Source organism: Mastigoproctus giganteus, chromosome 2 (assembly GCF_048544385.1).
Source record: "Mastigoproctus giganteus isolate SK-2022 chromosome 2, ASM4854438v1, whole genome shotgun sequence".
NCBI classification, from domain to species: Eukaryota; Metazoa; Arthropoda; class Arachnida; order Uropygi; family Thelyphonidae; genus Mastigoproctus; species Mastigoproctus giganteus.
The window spans coordinates 164,699,684-164,712,073 of record NC_143576.1 but is presented as its reverse complement, the minus strand read 5'-3'; the positions used below and the strand labels follow the sequence as shown (position 1 = coordinate 164,712,073).

The 12,390-nt window shown below is 38.8% G+C and overlaps 1 protein-coding gene across 3 annotated transcripts in view; it reads left to right on the top strand.

Moving 5' to 3' along the window:
• bchs (WD repeat and FYVE domain containing 3 bchs) overlaps positions 1-11,577 on the top strand; it is a 1,877,108-nt gene extending 1,865,531 nt beyond the window's left edge. For 2 of the 3 annotated variants that reach the window (XM_090389621.1, XM_090389619.1), the window contains exon 70: positions 10,237-11,577. In XM_090389621.1, coding sequence (XP_090245747.1) covers positions 10,237-10,354 — 118 coding nt within the window. In that variant the 3' untranslated portion in view covers positions 10,355-11,577. The remainder of the gene's footprint in view (positions 1-10,236) is intronic. The other variant, XM_090389620.1, reaches the window with a different exon arrangement.
• Positions 11,578-12,390: the final 813 nt, after the last annotated feature.

Sequence of the window (12,390 nt, the reverse complement as noted above, 5' to 3'; positions counted from 1 at the left end):
GTGCAGTTCACACCTCCCTGCTTCGGTTATACAAGGCATTAATCAGATCCCATCTCAATTATTGTGCTCCTGTCTATGATTCTGCCAGAGCAAGTGCTTTGCGCTGGCTTGATCCAGTTCAGCACAGCGCCTTGAGGATTGCACTTGGGGCTTTCAGAACATCACCAGCACATAGCCTCTACATTGATGCTCACGAGCCCCCGTTAACTTTATGTAGGAAAACACTGCTACTAAAATATGCTATCAAAATACAGAGCTGTGCCTTGCATCCAATTCAGTCATACCTATTCAATCCACCATTAGAAAACCTCTACAGAAATAAGCCTGGTATAGTAAAGCCAGCAGGTCTTCACCTTCTTGAACTGATGCAGGTTTGGAATGTTTTCCAGTCATTCTGTACAACAGGTAGTAATGTGCGCTCACCCACCATGGACTCCTCCTCTTCTACCGGCCTGTGACACTTACCTTTGCCAGTGGGGAAAAAACATTCTTCAAGCATCAAATGTGAAACAACTTCATGCAGTTCACACTCACAGATATATTGATTTTTCTCCAATTTATACAGATGGCTCTAAATCTAACTCATACATTGGAGCAGCAGCAGCAGCAGTGTTCCTAAATACCATTATTTCAGCATCCCTTCCACCTGAATTCAGTTCTTCTCAGCAGAATTATATGCAATTAAACTAGCCTTAGAAAATCTCTGTTCTGACTGCTCATTAAAATTTGTTATTTACACTGATTCCCTCAGCTCAATTATGACATTATTTAACTCCTCAGATAAAATTCACCCTGTTCTAAATGAAATTAGAAGATTATTACTGCAGATTGAACAGCACCACCAACTGATCACCTTCTGTCGGATTCCAGCATGTTCCGGAATGTCTGCTAATGAACTGGCTGATAAAGCTACAAAAAATCCAGCTATTTTAGATTTAACCAATATCCCTGTTCCAGCATCAGACTGTCCACAAATCATTCATGGTGCATGCCTAACAGAATGTACAACAATCTGGCAATCTCAAAGAAATAATAAACTTTTTCAATTTAAACAGGATCCTAAAATTTGGCATTCCAGTGTCTGTACATCAAGGCAAGAAGAAATAGTCCTTTCAAGAACAAGAATAGGTCATACTAATTTAACTCACCTTCATTTACTCACAGGAGATGATCCACCACAGCGTCCGCACTGTTCTATAAATTTGACTCTTAAACACATTCTCATTGAATGCCCATACTATAAACAAGACAGAAATACAATCCTGCTATCATTGGTTAACCTTTGGAAATCAATAACTCTAGAGAATGTCATTGGTGACAATGCAAATATTCCTGAATTTTTCAAATTTCTGAAGCAAATTGGAGTCTTTAATTATTTCTGATTTCAGCCTTTTCTGACATTACAAGAATTTCTTATATATTATTACAATAAATGAATAGGTGCAGTATAGCCAAAGCAGCTTATGTGCCATCAAAACCCCCACAACAACAACAACAACAACAACATCACTGCTTTCATTTCTTTCACCAATTCCAAAATTTCCTATAGTTTCCATTTCTGCACTCTTTTGTCTCTTTCCAACCTTAGCATTGAAGTCATCCATAATGATGGGAGTTTTCTATTCATCTAGAAATCTCTCAATTTTGGTGTAGATTTCTTCAACCTCTTCATTATCATGGCTCGATATTGGTGCATATATCATTATAACCTTTAGTTTGTACTTCTTAGACATCCTGATTAGTAGTCTTGACACCCTTGATGATGTTCTTTTGAATTCCAAGATGTTGTCTTTAATATCTTTTTGGACCAGAAAGCCAACTCTACCTTCACTGGCCCCAGGTGCCATTTATTTGTGACTGAGCGATTTCTCTGTGACTTTCAGTGCAATTTCTTAAAAGTGATATATAGTTCTTTTACGTTCCTCTTGTTAAGCAATCTATTTATTTAATAACAGCTCATGTCAAAAAAGTTCTTGTACAGAGCAAGAAAGGGAAGCAACCTTTCTTTTTCTTATAGGTTTATTACTAACCCTATACTACTTTTCGCTTGGTAATACCAGGCACTGCTCCTGCCTCCCCGTGGCAGGGCCGGAAACCTTGGCAGAAAAGCTCATCTGCCAAGGGCCAAAAGGAGCAAATATAGAGCAAAATGTGTTTCCGCCTCTAGAGCCGACAAGCTCTAGGCCAGAGAATGATACTGATTTTGACATCTCACAACCCAAGAGGTTGAAAACTAATTCACCAACAACAGAGTTTTCTGCATCTCTGATTATGCACTCACTTTAAGACCAACCTGTCAGCAAGTTATCAGTTATCTGGATGTGTCCTCATCCAGAAAAACCTGGAGAGTATTGCTGGATCTCCTAAGACTGTTAAAAGGCTACAATCTGGAGACCTACTATTAGAAACAGTAAACCGTAGACATTCATTTTGCATCTCTTCATAAAACACTAAATTCATAAAACCGTAGACATTTTGCATCTCTTCATAAAACACTAAATACACGTAAAGGTGTGATATCTAGCTGGAATCTGTTGAACATGATGGAGGACGAAATAACTCAAGAACTTCAAGATCAAAATGTTATTACGACTAAAAGAATCATGATTAAAAAAGACAATAACCTTACACCCACTAGGAATATTATCCTTACATTTAATTCCCCAAACCTACCATCATCAGTGAAAGTGAGTTATCTTCTTTGTCATGTTCATCCATACATACCCAATCCCTTGAGATGTTACAAGTGCCAAAAGTATGGCCACTCTCGGACGACATGCAGAGGAAACCCAGTATGTCCCAACTGTGGATCTTCTGATCCTACTCAATCTGAATGTTTGGCAACAGAAAAGACTTGTCCCAACTGCAAAGGCAACCATCCTGTGTACTCAAAAACATGTGACAGATGGAAGGCTGAGAAAAAAATTGTTAAATATAAGGTTGAGAACAAGGTAAGCTGTCAAGAAGCAAGGAAATAATTGCCCAAACGTACCTATGCCAATATTACTCAGAAACAACAAACAGTGTCCACCCAAACTGATGTTACAGCCCCCTTAAACATATCAATCTCTAACTGGGCTCGAACTGTCCTCTCTCAGCAACAGTCCAGTGTCCCTAAGCACTCAGACCAGGCAAGTAACACACCTCTTACAGTACTAGTGACATGTCCTTCCCCACCAGTGGTTGCTACTGCATCATATAGTAAAAGTTCCAATTAAAAAAAAAAATATTCAAGACACCTCCATGGATACTAATTACTCATCCAACCAGGAGTGCACCTCCGTAGCCAGGCGGGAAGGAGCAGCAGTACATAGCACACGCTTCTTGAGTAGACCGGGGTTCGAGCCCGTCACCACCAAATACGGAGGATGCGGAAAGGTCAGGGGATGGCCACCGCATATCCCAGAGCAATATGGCCTTAGTTGCTAATGCTCCTAAAAACCAAATAACAAATAACAATCCAACCGGGAAGACTCGATTTTAGAAATATATGTGGAGGAAAAAATGGACATTGGTCGGCCTACATTTCCGAAAAAAAGACAAACAGAAATCTGACCGACATAAAACTACCATACTGAAAAAGCAGTCAGATACAGCTCCTGTACTCATCTCAAGTAATGCCTTATATTTTACAGTGGAATTGTAGAGGACTTCGTAGCAATATCAATGATATTCATTACCTTATTCTTTGCTACTCTCCAGTGGGTTTCTGCTTGCAAGAAACCATAAAGAACTACTCTATATATCGAAAAGATCGCAATACATCAAATGCCGGTGGTGTGGCCGTCTTGATCAGCTCACAGATCCCAGCGAAGCAGATTGTACTTCAAACAGAAATTGAAGCTGTTGCTGTACATTTCATTACTCAGATTGCGATAACACTAGTTTCGCAATCTTCTTCTACCAAATCATACCTTCTCTTACCAAGACTGGAAAACCTTCTAATGCAGTTACCTTCCCCTGTCTGTTTGTTTGTTGAGGGATTTCAGTGGTCACCACCCCTTATGGGGATCTTCTAAATTAAATACACATGGTCGAATGATTGAAGCCTTTCTGGATAGACAAAATCTTACTATTCTTAATACAGGTGAACCTACTCACATACAATTGCCAACTGGACAAACTTCAGCAATAGATCTGTCAATATGCTCCCTGGTACTGTTTCCAGTGGCTGCCTCCGTAGCCAGGTGGGTAGGAGCAGCAGTGCATAGCACACCCTTCTTGATTAGACCGAGGTTCGAGTCCGTGACCACCAAATATGGAGGATGCGGAAAGGTCAGGGAATGACCACCGCATATCCCCGGAGCAATATGGCCTTAGTTGCTAATGCTCCTAAAAACCAAATAACAAACAAACTGTTTCCAATCATGGAAAGGTCTGTTATGAATGAACCTATGGGCAGCGATCATTTCCCAATTATTTGTAATATGCTCACTGCACAACCACCATTAGCTGACCCCGGCAGGAAATGGAAATTCTCTCATGCCAACTGGGTCAAATTTCAATCAGCTATCACCCTGGATGACGAAATTATATGCTTACAGCCCATTGATGACATAACGGAATATATCACTTGTTATATCCTATATATCCCATTTGTTATCAGCAGCTAAAAACTATTCCATTAATGAATCCTATGGCCCAACACCATTTTAACTACTGGTGGAATGAAGAATGCACAAAAGCAAAGAAGGAAAAAAATAAAGCATGGAATTTACTTCGACGATCATCAACAATAGTTAATCTCATTAACTATAAGAAACTAAGGGCAAGAGTGCGTCTCATTCAATGACAAGCCAAAAAGGATTCCTGGACCCAATTTGTGTCCACTATAAATAGAAAACTGACTCCAAATTAATATGGAAGAAAATTAGACTGCTTTCTGGAAAGTTTCCAACCATCCCTTCCACAACCCTTTCTTGGAATGGGCAAGAACTCTCTTCTCCTCTAGCAATAGCAAATGCCTTGGGCAAAACCTTTGTTCAAGTCTCGGGGGCATCAAGCTATTCCTCAAAATTCCAGAAAATCATCACTGAACAGTGACCTATCAACTTTTGCACCTCTCTAATCTTACCATATAATCAATCTCTTCAGTATTTGTAACTTCTACAAGCCATTAGAGCAGTATGCAACAGTGCAGCAGGGCCCGATGGAATATATTACATCATGTTACAGCACCTTAATGACAAACATGTACAACTGCTGCTTTTATTTTATAATCGAATATTTCTGGAAAACATTTATCCTACATCTTGGCACCACACCACAGTTCTGGCCTTTTTGAAACCTGGAAAAGATCCTTGCAGTCCTTATAATTACTGGCCAATTTCCATCTCCAGTTGCCTCTGTAAAATTCTTGAGAAAATGATCCACAGACAACTTGTTTGGATCATTGAAGACCAAAATCTAATGAGTAATAGTCAACATGGCTTTCACCAAAACAGGTCTGCCTTAGATCTCATGATCAAGGCTGAGTCCGCAATTCACAATGCCTTTGTGAAAAATTAACACCTTGTTATGGTCTCCACAGACATAGAGAAGGCATTTGATGCTACCTGGCATCACGGCATTCTTAGAGAACTGCATGCCCTTGGTCCATGAGGCAACCTGCCTATATTCATTAAGAACTTTTTATGGAGTCGTTCTTATCAAGTACGATATTTTAACTCCCTTTGTACAACATTCTTTCAGGAAGAAGGAGTTCCACAAGGATCTGTATTGAGTGCAACCCCTTTTTGTCCTTAGAATTGACTCTATTACAAAAGAACTTCCAAATACTGTTGAGGCTTACCTTTATGCTAACGATCTCTTTCTATCTTTCTTGTCATTCTCAAAACATGAGAACATCAATTGCATATATCACTAAATAAAATACAAAACTGGGAAGTGCTCAATGGCCATCTTTCACAACAGAAAACTGTCGCTATACACTTTTGCAATCAATGCAAATTACATACAGATCCCGAACTTCACATGTCAGACTTTACCATTCCGATTGCCAACAACAACAACAACAGATTTTTGGGATTAACCCTTGACAAGAAGTTAAACTTCCTTGAACATATTAAATTTGTACATAATACCTGTCTCAAAAGGCTCAACATGCTAAGAGCTTTATCTGCCCTGTCTTGAGGAGTGGATTGTACCTCGTTTCTTCGATTATATAGAGCATTGATTAGATCCCATTTGGATTATGGTGCTCTAATCAACGATTCTGCTCGTAAGAGCGTACTACACTGGCTGGATCCTGTACAACACAGTGCATTACGAATTGCACTTGGAGCCTTCAAGACATCTCCAACTCATAGTCTGTATATTGAAGCTCATGAACCTTCAGAAAAATGTTGCTACAGAAGTATGCAGCCAAAATAAAAAGTTGCTGTTTGCATCCTATTCACCCATACCTCTTCAATCCTCAACTACCTAATTTATACAGAAATAAACCTAATAAAATAAGGCCAGCAGGCCTATGGCTTTTGGAAATATCACAGAGTTGGAAAGTTCCTTTTCACAAATAGTCAACAGGTAATGAATTATTTTCATCCACCTTGGACTCCCCCTCCTCAACTGAACTTTGATACTTATTGTCTTCAATGGGGTAAGAATCTTCTACCGACTCTCAACCTGAAACAACTCCATGCAAATCATATTCGGAGCTATGTTGATTTCCTGCCAATATATATACCGATGGGTCCAAATCTCAATCAGCCCTTGGAGTAGCAGCAATATTTCCCTCTGCTATCATTTCAGCTTCCCTTCCACCTGAATATAGCAACTTTTCTGCAGAACTACATTGAATAAAATTAGCTCAAGAAAATTTGAATCTTTACCCGTCTCCAAAATATTTAATTTACACACTCTCTCAGCTCAATTAGAGCAATGGAAAATCCCTCCTATACGAATCACCCTGTTTTAAACCAAATCAGGACGTTGCTCTTGAAAATTGAACATCGTTAACAATTAGTGAACTTTTGTTGGATTCCAGCACACTCAGAGATAAAGAGGAATGAAATGGCAGATATATCTGCAAAAATCCATCAACTTTAAATTTCACATATGTCCATATTCCAGCCTCAGACTATAATGTCATCATAGCAGCAGCATGCCTTGCATAGTGGAAAGAACTATGGCACACCTAGACTAATAATAAACTTTTTCAGTTGAAACAGGAACCAAAATTTTGACACTCCAGCATCCAGACAACAAGGGAAGAAGTGGTACTTGTATGGGCAAGAATAGGGCATACTCAAGTGACCCATATCCATCTACTCACAGGTAATGATCCTTCTCAGTGTCGACACTGTGCAGCACAACTAACGGTCAAACGTATTCTTATTGACTGTCCTCACTATCAACAGGACAAAACATCAGTCCTGCTTTCTTTAACAAATCTTCAACAACCAAGATCACTAGAGCATATTATTGGCGATCGAGCAAATATTAATGAACTTTTCAGCTTTCTGAAAAATATTGGAATATATCATCGATTCTGAATAGTTTTCTAAAATGAAATGAAATGCCTTAAATTCTGAAATATTTTCCTAACACATCTCTATGGACAGGCACACTATAGCCAGTGTTGCTTATGCACCATTAAACACCCATAACACACGCGCGCACACACACACACACTACCTTCACTGTTTCCATTGGAAACAAGAAGAAAATTAATTTCTTCTTGTTTCAGCCAAGCCAATGTTATTCCAATTCACATTTTCAATAAGCGATCTTTCATTGTAACAGACCAAGTTCAGTTTCCATGCATGGGAGCCTGGTTGTACCCAGAGATTCTTTGCACCCTCTGCATCCACTCTGATCCTCTCGTTTCCGTAAGAGGCAGAGTGAAAGCTGTAGGGTACTGAGGGCCATTTGTTTCATCGTGTTGTCATATATGCCACCATACAAGCCGAATATTCCAATGGCATTCCAGTATACAAAGATTGGTCAAAAAACCAAAACGGGAATAGCTGCAATTTTTTCAAATATCACTTTAGGACAATAACTACTAATATTGTAGGTGGTAGATGACTTTCATCAACCGGTAAAATACCACCACTTTGCTTATTGGAGGCTTGAACTGGTGAAACCCATGTTTAGTCTCTAGAGCAAAGTTTCCGGCACCCCCCCCCTCTTCCCCCATACTTCTCCTTCAACCCATGCACGGTACTAAGTACTATAGGTTTTGATACCTTTCGTGTTTGGGGGTTTCATAAAAAAAAAAAAAAATGGTTACTGCATATACAGGGTGATTCACTACCAGTGCGACAAACTTGCAGGAGGTGTAGGGGGCACAAATATGAATCGGAATCACATAGCATTGCAGGGTCCGAAATGCCTTCGTCATGCCGTAGAGGACGTTGAATGGGAGGTCGCGTGAACAGCGATCCCGCTGGAAGTCAGCATTTGCGAACCGTTTCTGTTGAAGAAACCAAGTAGCAAAAGTCCTCCGGAGTGGATAATCCGTAGTGGATTGGGAAATACTCAATCGTTGGCCTATCGCTCGAGTACTCGTACTCGGATTGCCTTCTGAAAGACGTAGGACATTCTCCTCATTGTCTGGCATCCTCGTCGTTCGCTCTCGATTCATGGTTACCTCTCGTGAAACAACCAGTCTCACGTAACCTTCTCCTCATACGATTAAAATCGTATGATGAGGAGCACGCCTGTGCGGGAAACGTTCCTGGTACAAGCGCAGAGCAACGTGCCCGTTACAGTCCGCAGCTCCATACGCGAGGTACATGTCTGCCAGTTCAACGTTTGAATACTCGTCCATCCTACTGCCTCGGGAACTGGTTCGCAAATGCTGACTTCCAGCGGGATCGCTGTTCACGCGACCTCCCGTTCAACGTCCTCTACCGCATGACGAAGGCATTTCGGACCCTGCAATGCTATGTGATTCCGATTCGTCTTTGTGCCCCCTACACCTCCTGCAAGTTTGTCGCACTGGTAGTGAATCACCCTGTATATATACACTGCAATATATACAAGCAATACAAAAGGCCATGCAATGTAGTCTACTGATAAAAAATTATAATTACCAACTCTCTAAGTTCATTGAAAGAACTGAAGAACCCCTTAGATGCCTCTCATCCAGTCTTTTGTGAAATCCTGTATTCACTAACTGCCCTCACAGAACAGTGTAGAGACCATATAATTTGTTTAATACCTGAACAGATGTGAATCCCAGGTATTCAGTTGGCTGATAATGCCACTAAATCAGTTGCCACTCCACTTGACAGTAGACTAAAAATGCCTTACCAAAACTATGCACAGATAAGCAGGTGGGACTGCGTATACCAGTGGCAACTAAGTTGGGAAGGTCAAGAGATAACAAAAACTTCTACAACCATGGTCATCAAGCTTCAGAATGAACAGGTAGGGGAAAGTTATACTTGCACACCTGAGAAGAATCAGGTGTGCAAGTATAACCCCCCCCCCCAAAAGTGTCCTAAATATAATAACATGCTGCTCACCAACAAGCACATCACTGTAGACTGTCCTATCTCCAGCTCATTATCAATCACTATAGTCTTTGGTGGCACTTCAAATATCATGAAAGTGTTCTCCTTCCTGAAGACCCTCTATATGTATCATGTTCTCTAAGAAAATCATCATAAAAATCCATGGGCAAAACTTACCATTGTATCTTCCACATAGGCATGCTGCACTATAGCTACAGTTGCTGATATGCCAAAAAATCAAACAAACAAACAAACATGTTCTATTCCACCTATCCTTTTTACAACAGTATATTTCCTGTCAAAAAATATATTGTGCTAAAGTTGGTGATTCTATTGTCAGGAAAGACAATAATTACTACTGTGGTACCAGCACCTTCCACCTTTGGTTTTGATTTGATTTGATTTTGGTTTTAATGACGCAAAAACAACCACCTTTGGAAATCCTACTCTGTTGTCTGATGCATGAGTGTAGGCTTTTGTTAGGTTACAGTAGTGGCAGCATATTCTTCTGTGATTGCTAAGTTCAAACATATTTTTATGTACATGTTTGGTTTATTTATATTATTGTAAATACAGTATTATTTAATTAAAATTGGAGGCTCTCTTTGGAAAGACCATCTACATGTTTATTTGTTTCTCCTTCACATAAACAGAAAGAGATGGGAAGAAAGGTATGCTGAAATAACTTTTTTTTATTATTTTGTTTGGGATATGTAATTATGTACAGCATATGTCCTTTATGATTATAGTAATTCAATCTGTTTTTTTTTTACAGGTGCAGCAGATTTGAATCTGAAATTAGTCGGCTACGCATTCTGAAACCAGTCAGAGTTTGTCAGGCATGTTACAATATTCTCAAGGCCCAACAGGTTTCAGAAGCTCTTGCCTCTTAACAACTATATGTGATGCAAATGTTGGATACAATTAGACACCGCAGTGTTCCCTTTTTGATTATCAAAGCGATAATCATAACAAACTTGCGAGTCTGGGGTGCTTCTGTTGACAGCATTCCTCATTAAACATCCCAAAGAGGTACCCTGCTAGTCAGGGAGCAAGTGTCTCCTGACAACATTGTATGTGTGTGGTTTTGTGTGGTAGCAATATAGTAATCTGTACCGGAACAGATTTAGCAGTTTTTAGGACATGAACTTCTGATTAGATGAGGAAATTTAGTTTTACAGATTGTCTGGGTTTTTTTTCCTCCTCCCCTCTCTTCCCCCACTTTTTTTATTATTTGCTTGCCCTATCTTTCCCTCCCCCCAGGAAAGCAGAGACCAAGTAAAAACTGTAAATTTAATTGAATGTCAACATTAATCATGCATTCCATTATTTCATCATGTGACTGTTAAGGGTTGACAGTCCTAGTGTATGTAAAGGATGCTGCTGGTAACTGAGATGTAAATACCTGAAAGTCATTGGAGAGAGAGAAAGAGAGAGAGAGAGAGAGAGAGAGAGAGAGAGAGAGAGAGAGAGAGAGAGAATTGTGTACTGTTTGAAAGCACTTTGTTATCCATCTATACCGTGAGAAATACAATTCCCATAATATATAACATGACACTTGTTGTTTAAGTCTTGCTTATGCTAAAAGCTATGATGAAACTCCTATATTTCCTCTTCATTCAGTAGAAATAATGATTTCTGATTGCAGTATTGTAGTCCTGTCTCAGCCTTGCAGGCCTATGAATGTTAATGGAATTAGGCCAGGATTCCCAACTTATTTGTGTCCATAACCATTTTATGGACTGCCCTTGCCTTTAGTTAAAAAAAAAAAAAAAAAAGAAGAAGAAGCAAATAATAAATTATTTTTTATGAAGTTCAATTTAAATAATCTGACCATTCAAGTATAGCATTTTTTTTATATAGCCTACACTTTCATTTCCACCCCATCATGACATATGTTTTTTGTACATTTCTTACATTTACCACTTAATTTCATATTTATGTGATTTGTGAAAATTTTTTCATTTTATAATCTGACTCTGCTAGTATTAATTAGTGATAACATGAAAATAGTGATAACATGAACATGAAAATTTCAATGACTTATTAAAAAATAATAATAATAATAAAAAAAATACTAAGAAAATTTATAATGAAAACTGTGGGATTCCCACCTCCCCTCCATTGCATATTTTGCATGATTTTTTAATAAAACAGTACTGAAGGTATTACATAGCATAAAACAGGGATATACTACAATATCACGAATTTAAAAAATCAACAATACTGCTTCATATCAGCTCTTATGTTCATATTCCTGCCATTGAGGTTACTTCGTAGAACATCACTTTTTGAGGAGCTACTAAGCAGAACTTTCTTTATTGCTTAAAGAAATTGTTTGTTTAAAATTAGTGGTATAGTTATTATTTATATTTATTTGATTAAGTTGGAATTTGTTTGTGACCTGGTCTTTGAGGTTGCTTAAAAAACCAAAATCAACAAAAAAACCAAAATCAACTTCTGGCACCTTTGTGTTGTATCGCTATTAAGAACATTCGAATTCTGCTGCCATCATGACAGTATTGATATAGGAATATTATAGGTGCTACTTGATGGTTTTCTGTATAGTTTGAGGAGTGTGATCAGTATCAGAAGTGTTTTTATTAGGTACATAATCTATAAATTTATAGCAATACAAATGTGATTTTATAACATAACTGTGTCATGTAGCATTATTATTTTTGTATCTCTTAGTTTCGTGTGTTGTTTTTCAAATTAAACTTAGACTCGAATCATGCCTCAGACCAGAGCAGTGAAGAAACAGGCTCAAAGTAGTGGAAACATTCTGGTTTAGGAGAGGACTTCTGTAGTCAATTCTCTTGTAAATCAGGATTATATTATGTGCATGTTCCCTCTTTGTGAAACTACCTCTAGCAGGCCATGATACAGCCATCGGGATGCAAAGAGCATGAAGAGTTAAGCTCAAATT